Genomic DNA, 24688 nt, shown 5'->3' with positions numbered 1-24688 from the left:
AGTTCATCGAACGGGATGAAGAAGCCCCACGGAAGATACAAATGCGTTTTATCAAGTAAAAATGCACATAAAGGTCTTTGGAGTCCGAAAAGAAATCACTTTGTAACAGTACTTTTAATACTTGGCAATATAAAATTGTAGTTTTATCTGCTAAATCAGGGTTTGTAACTTTATTTAAAATTGTAGTTTTATCTGCTAAATCAGGGTTTGTAACTTTATTTGTATTTTAAAACAGGTGTTGCGCGGCAGTGACGTCACAGCCACGTAAACCTTCACGCAACATCATGGTGAGCCTTCACGGCGTGTCTCATTGTTACTTTTAAATACTTTCTTTTTATTGTCACGCTTCAATGTGTGCCGTGGTGATAATTCGGCAGAGTTCGTATCCGGGTGGGGTGGGTATTAAAATGTCCGGTATCTCTTGCTTGCTTGTGTTGTCCACTTTCGCCAGGTTAGCCAGCCTGCTAGCTAGCTAACAAGCTAGCTAGATAAAGTTGGTAAAAATGAAGCGAGGGAACTTGGTGAAATGAGTGGTGAAGAATGGGACAAGTTGTGCTTTTTTGTTCGTGACGCCGGACGTATATTTGTACAATTTATAGTTTATAATAAACATTTAACGACATGGTTGACTCCTGAGCCAAAAAGCACAGCTGGCTATTTAGCATTAACTAAATTTCAGCTAAATTTCAGCTAAATTTCAGCTAGCTGCCTATAGCATTATCATATCGATACGTTATTTATTGAGCTAGTTTTGGACAACACATAGCATAGCTAATGCAATAAAAAGGTATTGTAATGTTTCTTTTCACAGCTACATATTTATACATATATCATGCTTTTTCGGATTGACAGTAACTACAATAGACTCGAAACCAACACTTTAAAATCGATTCTCAAATCAAATTATCGATACTTTCATTGACTGAATATTTCAACAGATATGTTTGTCTGTTGAAATGGGCTCTTGTGTGAATTGTCAGTATTCTTATGGTAGTTGTTAATAATTTAGCATTCATGGTTTTATTAAGTGTGACTGTACCCAAACTGTCACCAACATTAAAAAAAACAAGTGAACGTCTACACAGGAAGACACTGCAGTGATTTGAAGCAAATGATCAAGGGCTTCATGTTCCTGCCATGACTCAGCAAGTGATTTTCTGTTGCTTAAGAACGTCCTGCTAAAACATCACGGTAGCGTGTCATGTTGCTATCCCCCAGCACGAGTCGTCGAGCTTTAGCCGAGCCCATTCATCTTCTAACAAGATGTCCACCTCCTCATCCCTCAGCGTGAAGATGGCGCTCACCGTGCTGCTGCTGCTGACACTCGTTATGCTGACACTCGCTGTTGCGGCGTCCGACGAGGATCAGGTCGCCACCTGTGGCGCCGCTGGCTTCGACGGCGTCTTTCGCAACGTGAACCGCCCGGCCAACCACAGCCGCATCTTCTACGCCGTAATGTTTGACGCCGGGAGCACGGGGACCAGAATTCACATCTACAAATTCATGCACAAGGACTCAGGTGATCTTGCAGCACCTAGCTTTAGGTTTAAAGGTGACGTCATTGCTATTGCATCATCATGGAAGCGCACTGAGTAACTATTTAAGTATACTTTCAGACACTAACCAATCAGGGGACGGGAAAATGCTAACATGACTGTACGCCTCATAGCTGGACCTGTGAGGTGAATCTGAAATCTGATTGGTTAAAGAAACAGCCCCCGTTGCTAATGCTGTTGTGACGTGGGCCAGCACTACCAATTCTGAAGGCCCTGAGTGTATTAGATTGACATGACAAGATAATAGACTGTTGGGAATTAAATGAACACAATTTCACGGAGTAAATGCTGGCATGGAAGTTGTAAAAGTAGGTCAGTGCTTCTGATATTGTGTTTAGGCCAGCAGGGGAGGCTTTGCTGGCCCTGACTGCCAGAGACCGGGTAAAGTTGAAGCACTATATTGGAGTCATTGTGTTTCCTACACATTTCCTGGAACACAGTTTTCCATATTTAGCAACCTGAAGTACAATCTTACCAACATGACCTCCACCAAGGCTGATTGTAGTCTGCCCAGTTCTTTCATTCAACATTCATGCTTTATTCACTGAGAGCGTAAGAACAAAGGTCCAAAAAAGTAACGCCAACAAATTCTGTATAACCCCCCCCTCCGCTCATGTCTTGCAGAGGGGCTGCCTGTGTTGGACAATGAGATGTTCCACTGGGTGAAGCCCGGTTTGTCAGCGCATGCCAACTCTCCCGTGACGGTGAGTTCATTGTGCTGTTGGGTCGATGGTATCGACAGGCGGGAGAAGGTTGGGCGCCTCTCTCTGTGTGTGTGTGTGTGCGTGTGTGTGCGCGCTCTGGGAGGGCGGCCAGTAGTGTGGTCATGAAAGCAGCAAACAGGAAGTGACAGCAAGACATCAGCAGACCTGCCAACATGGACGTATTTTTTTTACACACCACTTGGAGGGATACAACGTTTTTTTTTTTGTATGTGCACCTTTAAAAAAAATCCTCAAACTGCTGCGACGCGGACCATTAAGGTGGTGATTGACATCCCACCTCCTTGAATGCCGCCTTCTTTGATTTCTGATCAACATTTGCAATAAAATAATTGTTCATGAGCTGTGGCTGCAATAACACTCCCCTCTGAAACACAGCAACTGTCACAAAAGTGTGTGTGTGTGTTGTGTAGGCTGCACATTCGCTAAAGGAGTTGTTGAAGGTGGCCAAGAACACGGTGCCTCGTCCGGAATGGGAAAGGACTCCGGTGGTGCTAAGAGCCACAGCTGGACTTAGACTGCTGCCTGCACGCAAAGCCCAGACTCTGCTGGACCAGGTGACCCCACACCAGCACACCTGCACCCCAATGTCCTTTATCTATTCTATAGGAGTGAAATCTTTCTTCATCTCTTAGCAAGTTGGTTATGAGTTTACAGCTAATCCACTATATCCATCCATATTGGCAAATCAGCAGCTTTTGGAAGGCATTTTACACCCTAGGCGCATTCAAACAACCAACAAACAGCAGTAGTTTGATGAGAGTCGACACAAAAAGATGGCTAGAAATAACAGTAATGTCGTAATATCAAAGACAGTTGTATCATGGGAAGCAAAGAAAAACATTGCAATTTTAGGAAAATGACCGTAGTGAGGAAAAAGCGGTAGAAAATGAATGAATGAATGAATGAGGCAGGGTAAACGTTATAAGATTGCAATCATAAAGTCAAAATATGAGAATAACAAATATAAATAACCAGAAAAAAAGATGTAAAGTATAAATATTTGTTTTTAAAAAAAAAGCAAGACTTTTAGAGACAATTATCATATAATAATAAAATAATCAAAAATAATCAAGACAATTATTGTGTGTGTGTGTATGTATATTTGGCTTTCAGTGCATGGTGAAACTTCTAGAAGATGCCAGGCCTTCTTTAAGGAGGGTTTGGATGTGAGCTTGGTGGAACTTCCAAGTACGTGAGAAAGAAAAGTACTGTCTGTCTTCCACTGCTGAGAAAGTGCTGCCCATGTTGTTCGATGTTGATGTTTTGGCTAAGCTAACTAAGCTAATAAGCTTAGTTTAGGGAATTATGAGCCTCCAAAAGTCACCATGGTGACTCAGGTGTTGATTCTCAAATGTTGTATTGAGCTTTTTAGTGCAGGTGTGGTGTTGTGTTGCCATGCCATAAAGAGTCACCCCTAAAAGGGTGAAGAAGCCAAGAGGAGTGACAAATACGTAGCCATGCCAGATAAAGCATACTTTATTAATCCTCCTCAATCCCTTCAAGCGGAGTAGCTGCCATGAAACATTTAAGGCCATTTTCTCACTTCTTCCTCCTGCTGAAGGTCCAACGTGTGTTTGATGAGTCTCCTTTTTTGGTCCCTGCCAACAGCGTGAGCATCATGAACGGCACCAGTGAAGGTAATGGGTTCACTTCAACCTAGCATAGCTTGACGATGGTCTAGAAAAGACATCTCAGTAGCTCCCACCTTTGACGTCCACGTGTGTTTTCATGTAGGAATCCTGGCCTGGATATCGCTCAACTTCCTGTCAGGTGAGTGGTCTCTTTAAGGGGGTTGGTAGTTTTAGCTTTATTTGAAGACAAGGAAAGCAACGCAGGTGCAAATGTTTTCCAGGCCACCTTCATGCTCAGACCACGCAGACTGTGGGAATCCTGGATTTGGGAGGAGCATCCACGCAGATTACCTTCCTGCCGCACGTCCAGGTGAGACCACTAGGTGTAGTGAATACATGGTGGCACACATTCAGCACAAATGCAGTGTAAATGTCAAGTTTGTGCTCCGGTGCAGGCAGACGTTGAAAAAGCAGACGAGGTTGTGAGACTACACATCTTCAACGCCTCCTTTGGATTGTACACTCGCAGGTTAGCAAAGCCTCCTTTTCTTTTCATCTCTGAAACACGTACTGTATACCTAAAAACCTCCCTTACACCCCCGACATCCAACTACTTCATAGCCCATACATCAAACACAATACATACTGTACATACAAATAGCCACATACATACATACATACATACAAATAAGTCATTTTATATACACATACATATACACAAACAAGCCTTTATCATACATATATCCAAATAGGCCTTTTTTCATACATACTGAACATACTTACAAATGTCTTTCATATATAGATACATACAAAATTCATATTTTCATACAGACAAATGTCTTTCATACATACTGTACATACTTACAAATGTATGTACGTATGTATGAATGAAAGTGTGAAGAAGGCTTGTATGGATGGCTGAATGAATGAAAGAATGTATGTATGAAAAAAGGTGTGTATTTATGAATGAATGTATGTATGTATGAAATAAGGCATGTATGTAAGTATGAATGGATGCATGTATGAAAAAAAGCATTTACATATGTATGAAAAAAGTTGTGTATGTACGAATGAATGTATGTATCAGGCTTGTATGAGGCCTGTGTGTTTGTATGTATGAATGAATGTATGTATGAAAAAAGGCTTGTATGACTGAATGTATGAAAAAGACTGTCTGTATGAATGGATGATTGTATGTCTGAAAAAAGGCAGATATGTATGTATGAATGCATGCATGTATAAATGAATGAGTGTGTATGAAAAAGGCATGTATGTTCGAATGACTATGAAAAAATGTGTGTGTGTGTGTATGAATGGATGTATGTATGAAAAAAGGAATGATATATGAATGGATGTATGTATGAAAAAAGGTGTGTATGTATGAATGAATATATGTATGAAAAGGCAATGTATATATGAATGAATTAATGTATGAAAAAGTTGTTTGTGTGTGTATGAATGAATATGTATGAGAAAAAACGTGTATGAATGTATTTATGAAAACTGGCATGTATGTCTGTATGAATGAATATGTATAAAAAAAGGCCTGTATGTATGAATGAATGTATGAAAAAGGTGTGTGTGTATGTATGTAAGTATCACTAAATGTGTGTATACGTATATGAATGTATGTATGAACAAATGCGTGTATGAATGAATGTGTGAAAAAGGGCATCTGTGTATGAAAAAAGCTTGTGTGAATTAATGAATGTATGAAAAAGAGCATGTATGTATGAATGAATGAATGTATGCATGAAAATGTACATGTGTATGAATGAATGAATTATGCATGAAACACTACATGAATGTATGAAAATAGGTATGTATGTATAAACAAGGCAGCTATGTATGTATGAATGAATTAATGTATGTATAAATGAATTGAAAAAAGGCATGCAAGTATGAATGTGTGTATGAAAAAAAGCCATGTATATGAATGACTATGAAAAAAGGATTGTGTGTGTGTGTATATATATGAATGTATGTAGGTATGAAAAAGGAATGTATATATGTATAAATGAATGAATTTGTGTGAAAAAAGCATGAATAAATGAATGTATGTATGAAAAAAGGTGTATTTGTATGTATGTATAAATGAATGAATGAATGTATGTATGAAAAAAGCGTGTATATAAATTAATGTAAGAAATAAGGAATGTATAAATGAATGAATGAATGTATGTATGAAAAAGGCATGTATGTATGAATGAATGACTGTATGAAAAAGGCATATATATATAGTATATATATATATATATATATGTATGTGGGTGTATATATATATGTGTGTGTGTATATATATATGTGTGTGTATTTTTATATTCATATATAGATATGTATATGTGTATATATATATGAAAAAGGCACGTGTATATGTATGTATTAATGTATGAAAAAAGGCATGTGTGTATTTAAGTATGTATGTGTGTATGTATGAAAAATGTGTGTATGTATGTACGAATGTATGAAAAAAGCCGTATGTGTGAAAAAGTCATGTGTATGAATGTATGAAAAAAGGCATGTATGTATGTATAAAAAGGTGTGTGTGTGTATGCATGAAAAATGTGTGTATATATGTACGAATGTATGAAAAAAGGCGTGTGTATGTAAGAATGAATGAGAAAAGGCATGTGTGTATGTATGTATGAATAAAAAATGCGTATATGTATGTAAGTATGAACGAGCGTATGAAAAGGGGGGTGGGTAGTATGTGGCGTATATAGTAGAAGGTGTTTGTATTGACAGTTCCAAATGTCACGGACTGCAAAGTTGTGTAGAGGAGGAAGTTGGAAATGTCAGTGGAATGAGTTGTTGATCAAATGAGTCATGGAGATGTGAATAATAAGCTTCCTTTGTGTCACCGCCGCTCGCCTAACAATCCCTTCTTGTCCTGCAGTTACCTTGGCAACGGCCTGATGGCAGCGCGGCTTTCCACGCTGGGAGCGCCGGGCGCCCGAGGTAGCGTTTTGTGTTGTTGCTCCTTAGCGTCCAACAACACGGGAGTCATGCTGACATGCAACACAATGGAACTCATCCCGTGCGTCTGTCTGCGTCTGTCTCCGCCTCCATCCCTTCGCTCCAGCAGGGCCGCCGCAGAGAGTTTATAAGAGTCCATGCCTGCCTCGAGAGTTCCAGGACCGGTGGAGCTTTGGAGGGGAGACCTACCAAGTGAGCGGAGACCCAGATGGTGCGTCCAATACAAACGTTCACATTTCACATATTGTCTGTCATAAACACGCAACATGGCTGCCAGAGCTTTCATGTTAGCGTCATCTGTGCTGCTCACAGCCTGGTAGCGCACGCTCATGGGACAAATGCCAGACGGCGTAAACCTTCCCATCTTGCTATCCTTGTCATACGCTAAGAACTTCATTCGCATTGTATAACTTTACAAAACACCAACTTTATGCTTTGTTTGTCATCATATTCTGATTTTGTCAAAATTATATTTCAACTCTAATCTGCTGCTAATATCCTTTTTTTAATCATATGTTAGAAATTATTTTTCTTAATATTTGTACTTCTCATCAGCTGTTGTTTTACCCGTTTCTGTCCAACTATTTCAACTTTTTGGAGAAATGTTCCTCTCAAAATTATGCCTTTATTTCTGTAATGTTTTCACATAACTTTTTCCGAAAGCTAATTTTCCCCAAATTACAACATTATTTTGTTTATGACAATTTTTTTTAAGGGAGCTGTTCTTGGTAATATATCAACTATGTGCAACTAAAATAACATTACTTTTCCTGATATTAATTATTTGCTTAAAATTGCGATTACAATTTTCTCTAATATTTCGATTTTATTCCAGGAAATTTACAGCTGTGTTTTTATTTCTGTTCTGTAATTATGACTTTTATTTTTATAATAGATTTCATTGATGTTTCAAATATATTTTGTTATACATATAAATGTACTTTATGCTACTAACTTATGCTATTTATTGTTGTATTCTTAAAAGTAGATCTTTTTATAGTTAAGGATTGGAACAGATGGGGTGGGGGCTGTACCCTTGGGTGGATGGTAATGATCCGCCCGTGTGCTGCGTGCAGGTGCATCAGGATACGAGGCGTGCCGCCAGGATGTCTTGAAGACGGTCAAGGGGATTATTCAACAACCGCAGCAACCGAGAGACCCCGCCCATCCTTTCTACGCCTTCTCGTACTACTTTGACCGAGCCGTGGATGCCGGCCTCGTCGGTAGGTTCACGCACGCTTTTTCCATAGCGATACGGAGCCAGCAGGATGTGATTAGCCATTCCCGTGCAAGACGCAGGCAGCGTGAGTCATCTGTACCTGTCTCAGGGGGGTTTTGAGGAGCGAGGGGTGCGTGCTGATTAGAGACGTTGCTATTTTGGGCCGGCCCAGGCAGAAAGGCCACCAGCTCTGTTATTACCATCATACGGGTCCGTGTAGGAAACGCAGCAATCAAGCATCCTTCTTGCTTTGCAGATGAAGTCCAGGGGGGAACGCTGGAGGTCAGAGACTTCACGAGGAGAGCCCAGGAGGGTGAGATGCACAAACCAATTCACATGACACGGCTGCGTCATGCAGTCACATGACATGACTACTTCTTCCTCCTGCATGCTCAGTGTGCAAGAAGAGCAGCAGGGAGGCCGGCATCAGACCTTTTCTCTGTCTGGATTTGACCTACATCTCCTCTTTGCTTAAAGACGGCTTTGGCTTCAAGGAGAACACGCGACTGCAGGTAAGCCACCACAAAATGATGCATGCTTCCTAACAACCTGTTAGGAATTCGGTCACTTTTGAGACGACTTATGTCTTACATCGGAATATCTAAGCACTTTCCACACTCTCAGACAAACCAAGCATTGTTTCTTCTCATTTAATTTCAATAAATACAAAAAGGCATTTGGACTTATTTGGTTGTTACACGTTGCAGTTGGCCAAGAAAGTCAACAACGTGGAGGCAAGTTGGGCCCTGGGCGCCATGTTGGACCACCTGAACATACGCTGAGCAGCAGGGAGGCGGTGAGTGTGGCTTTTGTTCCCATTCATGACTTTTTCTTTTCCCGGTTTTTATACATGATCCATAACTCCATAGACTGTAGTGGATGCTGTGTTGAGGTCATGGCTCTAACAAATGCTCATTTCTTTCATAGACTTTTTTTTTTTTTTTTTTAAACCCGTCTTGGAACTTCTTTGGGAGTGTTTTCTTTTTGATTGAATTCCACAGCTGTTACAGCTAGAAGCATGGCTGGCAGCTCCTGGTGGCTAATATGTATTTCCAAAAGTCACTCACGAAGAAGCTATTTACACTCTGCCGTCTGACACGCTACAGGAGCGTCACCACGTCCCCGTAGGTGGCGCCCTCCGTCGTCATGGTGACCAGTTCATGTGGCGGAGAGAGGACCACCACCGAGTCTGCAGGGCCTGAAAGAACCACAGCGGTCATGTCAACACGTCCCTGGTGAAGGACTCAGCAGGGTGTATCATTGTGTGTATGACTTGTAAAATACAGTCATGCGGGGTGTGCCTTATGTAAGACCGTGTATTGGACGACATAAACACATGGAACACACTTCTGTGACCATACTTGGATAAGAGCGCCGGTTTCCCTGTGTCTGCATAAACAAATTCTTCCATATACAGGTGGCATGGCATGGGTGACTACATCTTCCTTCATCGCAAGCACAGCCATTACATTTGGGTGAAGCTTTAGTAGCACTTTGACACTTTACCAATAAATACATGTACTTTAACTATTTGCGGCATGTGTATTTCATATCACTTCATGACTGTAGCTTTCTATACGAAAAATCAAAATTTGATATCCTTTTATATGGCCACAGCGTGATACATACTAAAATATCCTTATTTTTAAGGTCCATATCGCCCAACACTAACAGCCACTGTACAAACGTTTATTTCATGAACTATTATATTACATATTACATATTTAACATTAAATGAAATGTTTTGTATCTGCAGTTTTCGTGTTGAGAAATCAGGGACACCCTGTGAAAGTACTTAAAAAAACGATGATTGTATTTTGTGTAAAAATGAATCCACTCATGATCATCCATAACGCTTTCTAGAAATGTCATGCCTACTCGTAAGGAGAAGGAAAAAGTCATTTTAGCGAGACGAGTGATAAATAAAAAAAAAAGTGACTCAGCAGTTTGCCGAGTGGCAGAAGGCCGTGACGCCTGAGAGTGAAAAGTTTGCGATGATGATATGAATTGCATTGTTAAACAGACAATGTGGTCTGTGAGTCAGAGCCACGCGTGTAAACACCTACCTGGTGATCTCAGCATGGCGTGATGGAGACTGACGGGTTGCATGCCCGTCGTCATGGCGACCATCCCGTCCCCGTTGTTGTCGTCGTCGTCTGCCTCCAGCAGGCTGCTGTGTGTCAGCGCCTCTCCTGTCACAAAAAACTTGATATCAAGACGCTGAGGCTAAAAACTGCGGCCCGGGGGCCATTCGTGTGCATTAAGTCCAAAAATAGCAACATTTTATGAGAATAAAATGTCATTTCCTTAGCATAAAGTTGGAAAATGAAACAAAACAGCAGAAATTATTCTAATAAAGACAGACGACAAAAAAGTTGAAATTCTGTGCAAATTAACTTAAATATAAGATGGAAAAAGTACAACTAAAAAAGGTTGTTCTACTCGTGTTGCTGTCATTGTTCTCCATGCTGAGGCTAAAAACTGCGGCCCGGGGGCCATTCGTGTGCACCAAGTCCAAAAATAGCAACATTTTATGAGAATAAAATCTCATTTCCTTAGCATAAAGTTGGAAAATGAAACAAAACAGCAGAAATTATTCTAATTATTCCAATAAAGATAGATGACAAAATTGTTGAAATTCTGTGCAAATTAACTTAAATATAAGATGAAAAAGTACAACTAAAAAAGGTTGTTATACTCGTGTTGCTGTCATTGTTCTCCATGCGGACCTCGCTGGGTACACCCAGCACCAAGGTCAACTACGACTCGGACCTCCTCCAGCTGTCAAGCTAAATATTCTTCCCTGACACTTTAAAGTCCACGTGCCGCGGTGGAGCGCCATAATCTGAGGGACTAGCATACGGCGTAAGAAGACGTACCTGCTTCCCTGCTCTCGGCGGCGAGTCCCTCCTCGCCGTGGCGCCTCCTGATGTGCACGTTCCTGCTGCCCGATTGGGAGAAGGTCTTGCCACAGATCCCACAGTGATGGGGCTTCTCGCCTGCAACACACACACACACACGACGGCGTTATCACACAGGATGTGTCAAGCTAACATAGAGCGTAGAAGAGCGTGGGCGCCACTCACCAGAATGTACCAGCATGTGTTTTCTGAGACTGGAGTATTCGGCAAAGGATCGTCCGCAACCATCCGCCTCACACAGGAAAGGCTTCTCTCCTGCAGGAGAAGACGCCATCACATGACGGTGTCGCTATAGCCAGTTAGCGGCAACCGGCGGTCATAAGCGGCCATTAAAATCCCTGAATGAAACAGGACTCCTCTCACCGGTGTGGACGCGTCGGTGGTTCTTCAGGTTCCCTGCGGTGGTGAACTTCTTGCCGCAGTTCTTCTCCTTGCAGATGAAGGGCTTCTCGCCGTTGTGGGTCCTCATGTGGACTTGCAGACGCTGCAACACGTAGAAGCTCTTACCGCAGCCTTCCGCGCCGCAGCGGAACATGCGGTCGTTCCTAGGGGCAAAGCAGAAGACGTGGTGGATGTTATGACTTTGATAAGACGGATACGAGAGGTACGGTACTTCCATCATTTGGGAGAAAGACATCACAGGAGAATCAGTTTACACCCAAGGATGTGCCTTTGCTTTTTTTGGCCTTTTATCCAAGATGGCCACACACTTTAAGATAGCTTGGTTACCATGGTTAAATCCACCATGATGCTTTGACAGGCTGCACGATGGATGGCAATCTTTCCCCCTCCCACTGACCTAATATGGCTGCTAAACCTGAGATCTGTAATCAGGAAAAAGCCAAAAGAAACAAACAAAAATTCCCCTAAATAAATCAATTTTAAAATAAGTTAATTATATTTATAATTAAGAATGATACTGATGTAGGACTGCGATCTCAACAAGAGAAAAACAGGACAACGTTCTTAGATATGTAAATATTGTATGTTAAATAATAAGGAAAATTGGTACAATAATAAAAGATTTATATAAACGATTCATTAATAACTACTATATTGATAATTCACACTTCAATGTTCCAACAGCCAAAGTATCCATAGTTTGATTGGAGAATCGAAGAGCTGGTATCGGAAGTATCGACATTTGACTATCGATCTACACATAGCTAAAAGATCGTAGCAACCACTTGACAGTCTGCCTCTATAACAACGCGAGAGCCTGGGCTGCCGCCGAAAGGCCTGTCGCGCATGCTCAGTTGACTCCGTAGCGTAACTGAAACCAGACTAGCGCTAACTAGCATTAGCATCGCTAGCATTAGCATCGCGTCACTTGAAAAGATTTTCATCACCTCAGCAAAACATGCGTACATTAAAGTCATCTAATTGATTTTATTTTTGATATATTGTGTACAGCTAAGACAGGAAGAACATAAAACGAAAAGCACTTGATGAATAAATGAATGAATGAATACAGAGCCACCATCCACCAGTACGACTACGAGCCTGGACTCCTTCAGAGAAGAACATTAGCACATTAGCACTCTTAAAAGCTTACCTTTATGCTTTCATTCATAGTGTCCGCATTTGGGAGCAAATAAGACGTGAAAGAAAAAGGCTAAAAACGCGGTATAGCAGTCCACCAGTACAGGTGGGAGATAATTAGATGCTGCGTTCACGGACCGTCGACACTGGGACAAGTCGCCTTAAGCGTCAAACATGCAAAAACTGTACATTATACTTCTAACTGTAAATTATTTTTGGAATAATGGCCGTTATTTCCAAAATGTATATTATCTTAATAGATGTGTTGTAGTTATTGACAAATAATTCCATTTTTTTTTTTAAATCATGTTTTGCCTGGAAGTTGGGGGTCCGGCCTTCCATCATGATCAGGGATATGATGTGATCTTTTACAAATACCTTAAGCGTGACACTTTTATACAAGTGGCTTCATTATTTTAGAATGTAAGTGTTGTTCAAACGTGTATCAACAATGCTGCACCACAAAAGATGGCCACCTGTAGTTCTACACGAGTAAAACTACCATTTGATGTTCACCTGTGTGTTTTCAGGTGGTACTTGAGGTGGGCGGGCCAGGTGAAGGTTCGACAGCAGCCTTCAAACGAGCAGCGGAGCACCTGCCTGGCGAGGGGACGCCCGGTCCGAGGCGGCGGAGGCGGCGCCGGCTGCGCCTCTCGCTTGTCCCCTTCTGACGGTGGCGTGTGGTTGCCTAGGAAACACAGAGAAGGAGTGCAGTGAGGGGTAAAAAGTGAAGAAAAAGTGGGGTGCCAGGTGGTTGCTCCCTGAGGGGTGGGCTGTTAACAGAGCTAATGGCGGGCGGCTGATGGACGCCTGCTGGACCGCAGCGGCGAAACGAGACAAGCTGAGCAAGTCTCCCAAGCTTTGACTGCTCCAATTAGGCGCGAGGCATGCCGGCGGCAATGGGCCTAAAAGCCATAGCCTGCCGCTAAACAACGTAGCAGGACATCACTTCTCACCTTTAACCACCGTCTACACTCGAATCTCAGCCTGGCTCTTTATTTAGCCGCTGCTGTTGGAAACAGATCTTCATTGCTTCCTCAATCTACATTTTTTTTCCACTTCAATAATGATTTGGAATGCATGAGAAAGTGGAAAGGCATCTCCTTGACCAAACAGAGCATATTGGTGGCTTCTACGTGACGTAGCATAGATGCACCCTTCATGTACTTCATAGGGCTGTCACATGGCACTCACAAGATGGCATTTTAACCTTACTTGGAAGAAAAGGACTATTAAAAATATTTCTACTATGTTACACTGTATGGCAGCAGCCACCAAAACAAAGACAGTATAACTGACAAGAGGTCTCACACCCTTCATGCCGTTGTTCTGTGGAACAAACGTGCCAAGGTGCCGAAAGCAATGCCAGACACGCACATGGCACATAATGGGATGCATGTTATTCCAATCTAGAAGGAATAATATATGTCAAATATATAATAAACATATCTTTATTGATCTAAAAACATACTTAAGAGGTTGTATATGCTGTAGGTTTGCCATGCATGGTCTTATTTTCTGTTATTGTCACTACTGTATTGGGTAATGGGAGTGTAAAGTTGACTATAGGGGTGTTATTTCATGTTTAGAGGACTCTACAATGTTATGTTATGTGCATTTAGAAGGTGGTAAGCAGGGTTTCTATGCTGTGACTATGAAAACATCCCATGTGTAAATAAGGGATGCTGAGTCATCATAGTTGGGTCTGGAAGCATTTAAGCTCCATAAAGGAGGGATTTATGGTCCAGGAATTCATTTTTTCACGTTGACGTAAAGGTTTTAGCATAACGGAAGTAAGGTAGGAGAATTTTCCAGAACTAGGAGGATGAGGAAAGGACGGTAAAGGTCATTGGGACATCTTTTACCGACGTGTACATGTTGTCATCCTGACCCGATGCATCATCTCTCACACCGCAGCTGACATCGAGACCATGTTAGTCGCTATCCGTCACATTTTTTATACTTTCTGTTTAACATGAGCCACATTTCCAAGCTGCTTTAAGCATTCGTGATGAGACGTGCAAACAATCAGGCTACAAATTTAATTTGATGGCGAGACCTCTGATGAGAGCGGCTGAAAAGCGTCGGGAGTCGCTGCTGATTAGACCACGTTTCATCTCGTCTGCTCTGACCTCCTTTCAGCTCGCTTGCCTCTTTTTTTTTTGATGCCTCCTGTGAAGCACGCTCGCTTCTTAAGGCTTCTTCACCCGTCTAATATTAGTCTGCACATGACGTCATAGATATAACAGGCTGGCTGCGCCGCACATCAGCTCATGACATGCAATATAGTATAAGAGCCAATTTAGCGCCTCATGCTTATTGTATAATACGTCATAAGCGTTACACACCAGCCTTGCATTGCATCTCATTAGGCATCATCTAATCAATCATTCTCCCGAAACCGCTGTGTCCAAAGTGCAGCACGGGGTCATCTGCATATTCTATACATTAACTATTGAACCACAATACTAAAAATAACAGCAAATGTCAATACTAGCCAGGTTGACATGCAGGCTGTTATGTCTTTAAGAACGTAAATAGAAGGTTTTATCACCTGTACTGTATATATAGTATAGCTTTTAGCGCCGTTCCAAAATGTCACATGTCCAAATAGCGTGGTTACCGTTTATGGCGACGCTTGCAGCCCTGGCGTCCTGACTGGCCTTGGCGTCCCGAGCCAGCTGTGCCCGCGTGGCCGCAATAAGGCTATCATGCGCCAGTTCCTGCACACGTAGATACCAGGGGGCGCTGCCGTCCAAGCCATAGTCCCCCGACGACACGCCCTCGTCTTCTTCGTCGCCGGCCCCGTCCGCGGCAAAAATGAGGGAATCGGAAGAGGTGGTGATGCCTGGGAGAGAGAGTGACTGTTACCACTGTGAAGGTGAGGGTGGCGTGTGGGACTGCTGTGGATTACTTTTAGCCAGGTTGAGGAAAACGTATGACGTGCCATCTGACTGCTGCAGGTCATGGAGGATGGGCGGGGGGCTGGGGGACGCCCGCGCATTGTGCGTCGGCACCACCAGGGGGCTTCGTTCCGATGAAACGCCCCCGAGTTCTGAAAGAACTTTTTCGGAACCTATTCCAAGGAAAAATGCAAGTCAAAGATCCTCTATAGGACAGGAGCACTGTTTCTAAGAATCTACTGCAAAAACATGCTAGTCAAAGATCTTTCACATGACAGAAGAGCTCTGCTGATTTTCAGAACCTACTGCAAAAGCACTAATCAAAGATCCTCTACTGTTTTGCATACAGCAAAAAAATGCTATTCAAAGATCATCTATAGGACAGGAGCACTTTCCTGTTTCTAAGAATCTACTGCAAAAACATGCTAGTCAAAGATCTTTCACATGACAGAAGAGATCTGCTGTTTTTCAGAACCTACTGCAAAAGCACTAATCAAAGATCCTCTACTGTTTTGCATACAGCAAAAAATGCTATTCAAAGATCATCTATAGGTCAGGAGCACTCTGCTGTGCTTACAAACCTACTGCAAAACAAGAGCTACTCAAAGATCCTCTATGTAACAGGAGCAGTTTTTCCTCTTTTTATGAATGTACTACAAATTACTTGTCAAAGATCCTCTACGTAACAGGAGCACCACATTTTTAGTATAAGTACTGCAGTGGTTATGTAGTGGTCTTGTGATAGTAATGCAGTAGTACTGTGCTAGTAAGGTAGTCGCACAGTGATATTGGTGTAGTAGAACAGTAATAGTAATGTAGTAGTAGTACTAGTAGTAACCTGTTAGTTCCAGCTGGCCGCAGATTGAGCTTTCAACGGGGGCCAGCAGAGGAAGGCAGGAGTGTTTGGGCTCGGAGTCCTCCAGACCCTGAACCAGAGGGATGGAAGCGTTCTGGACAAACTGCACCAGCAGCTGGAGAACATTAAAAACATCATGAACGTGCAGTCACACTCTCATACAACAGCTTGAGGTATGAAAGGTATGGGGGTTGCAGTATTAAAACGGTGGGGGTCACCTCTGGTTTGGAGTCCAGCTCATCGGAAAGCATGAGTGTCCCTGCCGTGTCTCACCTGCAAAGCAACGCCAAAAATGTCATTATCATATTTGTTCAAATCCTAAAATGATGCACTCACCTTCAATCTTCAACCTGCTAAAAATGACAAGTCTCTTCCGGTCATTGGTTTGCGGTCATCCTGGAAGTCCAAAACATGGCACGAGCTGCGGGCAAACATCACACAGCAGTTAGCTCGAGCCAATATGTCATTCACAGCAACTTAAAAACACATTTAAAACTAAAGTGCGGCAACAAACGTCATCATAAACCACAATTTGGCAACATGACGGGTGTTGTCAATCTTGTCAAAGGTGGAAGACGCTGGTGAAGTGTCATTAAGTTTAGTGGCTAGAGTTGTTAGCCACTTGCTAACTAGCCACCGGGGCTAGCAGCTCGCCGTTTAAACTTATACAGAGGAAGCTGGGAATGAAATAACACGGTGAAATGTACGTGTTACCTTACAGCAGCGATGCAAAGATTATACTTTGTTGGTTTAATTTGTCCAAATCGAGAGTGCTGCTAGCCAGCTGGCTAGCAAGTGCAGCTGTACGGCGACTGTGATGGAACAATGTTAATATAAAACACCGCCTTCTCTCCACTCTGCGATCACTACTGACATCTAGCGGCCGAAGAATGACATAACAAGTCATGTATTTTTTCCCCATTTTTTTATTACATAAGCAATGAGGTGAAAAATACAAAAGCGTTCAAAATTACCTCTCACACACACACAAAATAAAACGAAGTGATTGTAATAGTATTGATCCCAGAATACGGAATAGTTTAAAATGTAATGCTAGCATACATTCAGTCTGCAATATGAGTCAATGATTGTATGTCAGATTCAAACACAAGCGATTTAAAGCACTCCTTCTCTGCTGTACACACAAGAAAACACTGCTCTGTTTCTTCTGCTTTAATTTGATACACCAATTTGACCTTGCCTGTGTACTTTGCAGCCGTTTCTTACAACTGATGGCCAATAGCAGTATGGAGTTCTTTTTATTAAATGTGAGGGGGGCGGTCAGTAAGTTTCTGCTGCCAAAAAGGGCACAAATGCACTTTTGTTTTGTCCGAATCAAAGACATGCCAAGCGGTTTGGCCTGGGCTGTCTCACTCGGGGCCTTCCTGAAACGCCTGTGGGAGGAAGTAAGATTCGTACAATGACTTGTACTTGAACGCTCATTTTCTCGGGTCACACACGGGAGGGTGTCAAGTTGACTCGCAGCGGCCTCCAAAACAGAAAAAAAGATTGCACAAGGGCTGCTTTGCAAATAAGCGATTCAGGACAAGAAAGGCCGACACTATCTGCCCCCCCCGGGGTTGATTAGACAAACAACGGCCCGTGAATCAGCTGGAAAGCCACTGATTAAGCCAGCGTGTGCTGTTGAAAGTGATAAGTAGCAGATAAGGGCTTACATCAGTCAAACAGAAGCATGGAGGTCAAAAATGCAATTTTTTTTTTTCAGCCGCAGTTGAGCGAGGCCTTGACAAACTGATGGCCTAGTTTTGTCAGGGAGGAACATAATGGTTACCATCATTTCAACATATTCTACCAGCCCGGAAAAGGGGATGGGAACCGAAAAGGAAGATGCAGAGAAAGGAGAACAGGCTTAGAAAGCAGATTGATGGGATTCAACTATTTGATATTTCTGAATCCCATTTGTGTGTCCAAATATCAGTGTTTTATATTTACAATATCCTTTTCTTTTTTACACCAGACATTGTCAAATCTTCTTTTTACCACATGATATTAAAATCCAAATCCACTGTGTTGGGTTTGCATGACATCAACAATATGGCTGCTTAGTTCAACTTTGGAGGGGAATTTTGCCCAACAAACACACGCTTTTCTCTTCTCTCTACCTTCTAAAAGGTATAAAACAAATAAAAAAACAGCTAAGAATGCACAAAACGGGACACACTCCATGTCCATCACGTGAGCTGCATATGAAGCACATTGTTATTCTTCTTAAGAACATTGTTACGCCCAAGAACTACCTTCCTGGTGTAGTGACACCTGGCCACACCACGGCGGCTAGCGACTAGCTTCAGCACAAACTGGCTCCCAATGCCTCAGGCCGCTAGCCAAAGTTAACGCTACATATTGGAGCTTTTTGTTTTGGCCTCCCTTTCTATGTTGCTATGTGACATCAATGCACCCCAGGAAGGAAGCCCCCCCCACCCCCAAATACTCCCCAAGTATGACATGTTAGCATCCATGTAGCTGTTACTACATGCTCACAGCATGGATAGAAAATCTTGCTGGTGCTTTTTGGAGATCTTTGAATAGCCGCCTTTCTAGGCCCAATAGGTGTGTCCCAGGACCGTGCATTCACTAACTGCATCATTTTACCTGTTTTTATAACTTTAGAACACATAGAAATTGTGGGTGATAAAAATAGCCCCCACACACCAAAAACTGCACTTTTCCTTTAAGGCCGTTCATTAAAAACAAGCCACGATGAGCTGCAATCGAGCTAACAGGAAGCAGCTCAACAGGAAGTTGGTTTGCGGCAGCTGCCAGCCAGGCTCAGGGGAAGCTAACGGCAGCTAGCCTGTGCAGGAAATGATGAAGGGGAAAAAAAGCCACTTGTGTGTTAAAACAATCACTCAGAAGGAGTTCCAGGTGTGGCCATGTCACATGATCAATGAAGCAGACACCCAAGCCGACTCCGCTTCAACTTCTCTGGAATTTTTCTGTGCGCTGCTAAGAACTCGTTTGACCCCCTCGGCGGCCGTGACACTCGCATGCCGACGACGCCCCGGTCGTGACCCGACCTTTCAAGTCAAAAAGAGGTTCTTGTGTGAAATGAGGGCAGCATGCTGGATAAGTGGGATGCACTGCAGCCTCACACCAAATATGCGTGGAGCCCCCAGAAGTCAAACACAAGTACTGCATTTCCCCAAACAGTGGCCCCCTCGCCCTATCTCAGTTCTTTGCTGGCTTTTATTCAGCCATTGAATGCATCTTTTTTACCCCACAACAGTTATTTACGTTACCACCTCATATCATACCGCCGTGTGACGTGCTAGGAATGGCATCTGTAAAGCTGACCCTTTATTAACGGAGGGAGTTTAATGAGAGCAAAGAGTGGAGCAGAAGCTGTGAAAACAAAAATAATAATTATAATAAGTAATACTGATCTTTATGTTTTGGTCTTCTATAGCTCCTTTCAAGGTAATAAAAGATGAAACAGAAGCACAACAAAAATAAGCGCTTGGTTTGCTCACCTTCACAGTACAGATAATCGCACCTCATTGGAGCATTTTTTTTATGATCAGAGCTATTGTGTATCGGACTTTTATGATTCCCTCATATTGGCCCAATCATTACGGTGCGCTGCCAAAATAAAAGTATTATATTGACTGAGGAAATAAGCTAAAGCTGCCTTGGAACAAATGAATGTGTGGCACACTATGCAGCCACTGTTTGGGGAAATACAGTTATGTATTTATGAATGTGATTGACAGGTGCCGAGTCCACAGTAGACCCCAACTCCTGTTGAGGACCCTAACCAGGATATAGGCAGTGTGGCTGCTCATAAAGTCTATTTTGGGGTGTAAGATGAAAAGAGTGTTTTGCTGTGTGACAGCAGTAGAGAGAAGTATAATTATTATTGTCATGAGTAACAACGCAGTAGTAAAAAATAAAAAAAAGTAGAGGACCTCCCGAGGCCAGGTGGCAGCCAAAATGTAGGCTAGTGCCAACTGTGTGAAGGAGTGGGTGTGGAATGTGGGTCACATTATTCTCGGTCCATCTGTCTGTGCTCACCACCCCCACTACCTCCGTCTCATCCTCGCAAACCAGCCTGGCCTTCCTCTCACCGTGTCAGTCAGGAGGATTTGCGGTGTCGTCAGAGTCTAATCGGCCTTTAAGCTGGTCCCGGCCGCCCTCTCCTTGTCCCCCTCCTCCTCCTCCTGGAGGCTGGCGTGCAGCTTGACACAAATGCTGGCGTCGCCGCTGCGCACGGCCTGCAGGAAGAGGTCCGTGTGCTCTCGGAGGCGGTCCAGGTCCGTCTGGGTGCGGCGGTTCTGCCGGAGCAGCTCCTTGGTGCGCAGCGTGATGTCCAGGAGGCCCGACTTGCTGAGGATGTTATAGGTGTTGCAGAAGCGCTTCCTCCTGGTGTCGTCTTCGCCGCTGCTGCTGTCCTCGCACTTCTGCTCCACCGGGGAGTCAGCATCGCTGGGGTCAAGGGGGGCCAGGCTATTGGAGAGAGAGGGCGATGGCATGAACTCTGACCGGCTGACAGCTGGCGAAGACGTCTCGCTGCGAGTTGACGTTTGACCGAGTCGACTGAGCGGTTGAGTTGAGTTTGGGGTCCCGGAAAGTAGAGCCGAGTTACCAGAGCGACCGCTTTGGCTTTTCTGCTGCTTCTCTCGCTGGCAGTGGTCACGGTGACCGGAACCTGACAAGCCGCCTCTCTCCGACCCCGAAGAAGATGAGGCGGAGGAGGAGGCGGTTCCCCTTCCCGAGGAGCTGGAGCTGTCTCCGGGATGTGGTGCAATTTTGGGGTAGGACTTAAGGATGGGAAGATACTTCTTGGGACGCCTGTGTCGGGATGTCTCCTTGACGCCCGGGGAAGCTTGACGGGAGACGACGGGCTGGAGGAAGACCACCTGGGGCTGCTGGACCACTGGCTGAACCACCTCCACGGCAGACCTGAAGCCCCAGGGCTTCATGGCTGGGGGGTTGTCTCCGGGCTGCAAGAAAATACAGTCAAGATGGTTGCACCGTAAAAACACAGATATTTGAATGTTTTTTTTTTATCTTTAAGGTTTTTAATCACACAAACACATCAAGTGTTCATTAACCAATTCAAGCTGAACCATCACTAGCAAACAGAGCAGATAGCCCTTTAAACACCTAACATAGTGCTTATTCATTCTTCATCAATCAATGTTGGACCTATGATAACAATAGATTATACATTTAAATTTACTTTTTTTGCAACAGTTAGCAAAAAACACTATTTGAGTATGTATATGGTTATAAAACTGGTAAAAAATAATAAGTAACTAATTGACTTTTATTGAAGAAGTGTTCAAAGTCACACAATCAAAGGCAAAGGAGAATAAAAATAAGAGGACACCCCTGGATAGCGCATGATATGCGGTGAAAACTACTACTAAGAAAAAGGTCCCATTCTTGATGAAAGCAGTACTTTACAAATATCGGACAACATCAATAGGTTTAAAGTCCTGGGAGTCAAAGCCGAGGGAAAATCCTTTCATTGACTTGTAACTTTAAACTGAGTCACGGCTAACTGGAGTTTGGTACGGGTCAGCAGGGGCTGTCGAAACTATGTGACCGGTCAGCCTTTTGGGGCTGACACATTCCGGACAGCTGAGGTGAGACTGTTAAACATTTGAAGACAAGAGCGCAGGTTCAGTTCCTTGTGTGGTTGGGCTGAAAATGACAGCAAGACAACGTTTTTACCTGCTTTAAGAGCACGTTGTTCATGATGATCATGGGGGAGATGCTGGAGTAGGACCCCCTCACCACAGCCAACGGCCCGGAACCGGACGTCTGCGGACCCGGTTGCACGAAGGGGCGTGGCGAGTCCTCGGAATCAGTGGTGTCCATAGTGCTCATGTGCTCTGAGCTTGCATCTTCAGAGGAGGAGACAAAGTGATTAACTGGGCGTTCACTCAAAACACACAGTAAATTGATGTTAAACCTGAGAATCCCGAGTCCCTCTCCGAGTCGGCTCGTGAGTTCCCGTGAGACTTCATGACGTGTGGCCTACTGGCGGCCTTGGAGTCGCTCTCGGCCTTCCTCTTGGCACTCATCGTCTCCTCTCGCTGCTGCTGCGCCTGTGGGCGCGACGCTTGGCGCTCTCGCAACATCAGCATAATCAGAGCGGGTACACCTGGAAAGGGATAAACAAACATCCAGTAGATGGGCACTCACTCGGGAGGAGCTTGATAAGTTCGGAAGCAGGAATGAAGAAGCAGGATGAAGCAGAGCCTATTTAATTGACATCTTTTGTCTTTTATATTTAAATATACATTTTTAGCTAATTTCTTCCTACCCCTCCCAGCAATTACTAATAGTGAGTTCACTTCCTGATTCAAATGTGGAAAGAAAAGAATAAACAAATAAATGATTGTGTTCTTTTTTTATATATACCTTGTATGTGATTGTACTGTTTCTTCAAAGTCCATTCCGGTTTTACTCCACATATACTAGATATGCTAAAAGTGCACTTTTAAATGTCACTTTCCCCAGATGGCATATTACAGAAAAAGTGGAACTTTATTGTGCTGCAGATTGCTCTTTGCTTAAATTGTGTTTTTTAAACTATTTGCTCGACCAGGTGAGTGACTATTTACATCTTAATCAGCTTCTGCTCTGTATTATTTATAAAGCGAAATGAATGAACAGAGAACAGTCCGCAGAGTAGCTGTTTAACTGGCAGTAGTTTCAGCTAGCAGACTATTTACATATGTTACATGAAGGTGCTATAGATGCATATTTGAATAAAAAATTTTATTTTAACGTTAAGAAGTTGGTTAAATGCGTGTCAAGGGAGGAATAAATCCAAAATGTGGACGAATGAGGAACACTTTCGGTTAGGACTTGGCTAGCGAGGCGCTAACTTGACGACGCACACAAAGCTACTGTTAGCCTTTAGCATCCACTGTCAATAAAAGGTATAAAATGCAACCTAAAACTCCGTAAATGTGAAAATAAACAGCGTACTTTCCCACTCGGTCACGTTCCGAAGAGTCGGAGAACAATAGGAGTCAGAACATATCGCTGGTTCCCCGGCGAAGCAGCCTGCTCGTGGGGCGGATGCCTTCCCGTCTCTGTCTGGACGTGGCTGCTGGCCAACACTCGGCGTTCCACGGTACAGTACACGGGACACAAGGCTCCTCCCCCGGCTGTTCGTCACATGCGGACCACGGTGACGCCAAACGCCGTCAGTAGTCTTAAACTATCATTTAAGTACATTCACAATGACTTAAAAAGCAACCGTTGACGGAGCAGTCGCATTTCCTCCGGAAAAAATGTCACTAAAAGACAAAAAGTAAGGAAACAGCGCCCAGGCGTCCTCCCATATTTGGCAAAAAGGGGCGTGTTCTGTGCGAGGGCTGTGTGACGTCAACGTCTGGAGCGGCAGGCGCGCGCCCACATTGTAGCCTTCCGCGCTTCTGATTGGCCAGCGAGACCAGCAGCCTAAAAAACGTGACTGCTGCCCAATGCGTGGCAAGATGAGGACATCGTGTTCGCAGCCAGGAGGAGTTCTTACTCCACACACAAGAACACACACGAGTATATCTCATGTATCATCAGGGAATCCAGTGACGTGGACTCTTTTCTCTCGGGTGTAATATTGTGGCGCATTACATAATAGACTGCTTCCTTGCTTGTCCTGCGGCTAACCTGCGCCTGGGTACAAAACGTCCTCACGTTCTCCATCCATGCGGTAGCAACAAAACTGAAAGATAATAATTAACAACACAAAGTTCCAACACAGGAACAAGTGAATTCGACTCCACGTGCACTGCGCTGTATTTGACACTACATTACTACTACTAAACGCATAGTTACTGCATTTACAATAGTGCATGACGTCCACAATGACAATACAATTGCAAAGCCCTCATCCTGGTGTTTAAATGAGGTATCACTGGTTTGTTTCACACCGATTCTTGACTTGAACACTGATCTGAGGTCTGATCTGCACCTTAACTGTGGTTCTTTAACTAGAAGTCAAGACACCAGTGCATTGTATGGTAGTTTTTTTTCTGAAATGAAGATTCATGACATTTTAAAAGCAAAAAAAAGCATGTATATTGGTCATTATGTCAAAATGTAAGTCCAGAATGACAGAATGATCATCATATGAGGTATCTTTGCTTATGCTCCTCTAAGGCACACATTACACATTAGCCAAAATACACATGCAAATCACTGGAAAAAACTCGTTGAATAAACTTAGTACAAAGATGCAGCACATGTCTGCAAACTGGTTGAGCTGAGCGAACAGAAGGTAAAGCGCGCCCTCCCGTGGCCAACGACGGCACAGCATACTGCCGTTTTCACCGTTTTCCATGTTAAATCAATGAATTGATGTGGAAATTATGTTCTCTGTATAGAAATGCTTCTAATAACAATAACAACATTGATATTAATTATGAGCATCCAGGTGTCA

The 24688-nt window shown here is 43.3% G+C and overlaps 3 protein-coding genes across 7 annotated transcripts; 1 reads left to right on the top strand and 2 right to left on the bottom strand.

Annotated features, from left to right (window-relative positions):
- Window positions 1–254: 254 nt before the first annotated feature.
- Window positions 255–9608, top strand: LOC131107616 (ectonucleoside triphosphate diphosphohydrolase 5-like). Of its 4 annotated transcripts, none has more exons than XM_058057812.1 (15): window positions 255–287; window positions 1287–1519; window positions 2181–2260; window positions 2692–2835; window positions 3843–3918; window positions 4016–4051; window positions 4134–4222; window positions 4308–4381; window positions 6749–6810; window positions 6935–7039; window positions 7905–8051; window positions 8304–8360; window positions 8444–8559; window positions 8755–8843; window positions 9154–9607. In XM_058057812.1, the coding sequence occupies exons 2-14, from the start codon at window positions 1294–1296 to the stop codon at window positions 8827–8829; spliced, it is 1287 nt and encodes a 428-aa protein (XP_057913795.1). In that variant the 5' UTR covers window positions 255–287; window positions 1287–1293; the 3' UTR covers window positions 8830–8843; window positions 9154–9607. The 4 variants fall into 4 exon arrangements, with proteins under 4 accessions (XP_057913795.1, XP_057913799.1, XP_057913798.1 ...); XM_058057816.1 differs by having other exon boundaries at window positions 6938–7039; window positions 9154–9602; XM_058057813.1 differs by having other exon boundaries at window positions 264–395; window positions 9154–9608.
- Window positions 8664–17133, bottom strand: znf410 (zinc finger protein 410). 2 transcript variants are annotated; one of them, XM_058057810.1, is made up of 12 exons: window positions 16984–17133; window positions 16606–16690; window positions 16488–16542; window positions 16252–16384; window positions 15425–15586; window positions 15134–15358; window positions 13027–13198; window positions 11332–11513; window positions 11134–11223; window positions 10927–11046; window positions 10114–10239; window positions 8664–9245 (listed from the first exon to the last, which is right to left on the bottom strand). In XM_058057810.1, exons 3-12 carry the CDS (start codon window positions 16518–16520, stop codon window positions 9148–9150), a joined length of 1341 nt encoding a protein of 446 aa, XP_057913793.1. In that variant the 5' UTR covers window positions 16521–16542; window positions 16606–16690; window positions 16984–17133; the 3' UTR covers window positions 8664–9147. The 2 variants fall into 2 exon arrangements, with proteins under 2 accessions (XP_057913793.1, XP_057913794.1); XM_058057811.1 differs by having other exon boundaries at window positions 16989–17109.
- A 44-nt stretch (window positions 17134–17177) lies between these two features.
- On the bottom strand, window positions 17178–23614 carry cipcb (CLOCK-interacting pacemaker b). The gene is made up of 4 exons (XM_058057820.1): window positions 23233–23614; window positions 22208–22399; window positions 21967–22139; window positions 17178–21230 (listed from the first exon to the last, which is right to left on the bottom strand). Exons 2-4 carry the CDS (start codon window positions 22380–22382, stop codon window positions 20391–20393), a joined length of 1188 nt encoding a protein of 395 aa, XP_057913803.1. The 5' UTR covers window positions 22383–22399; window positions 23233–23614; the 3' UTR covers window positions 17178–20390.
- Window positions 23615–24688: the final 1074 nt, after the last annotated feature.

The sequence above is a fragment of the Doryrhamphus excisus genome, chromosome 19 (assembly GCF_030265055.1).
Source record: "Doryrhamphus excisus isolate RoL2022-K1 chromosome 19, RoL_Dexc_1.0, whole genome shotgun sequence".
Classification (NCBI taxonomy): Eukaryota; Metazoa; Chordata; class Actinopteri; order Syngnathiformes; family Syngnathidae; genus Doryrhamphus; species Doryrhamphus excisus.
This window is presented reverse-complemented; position numbering and strand designations above follow the sequence as displayed.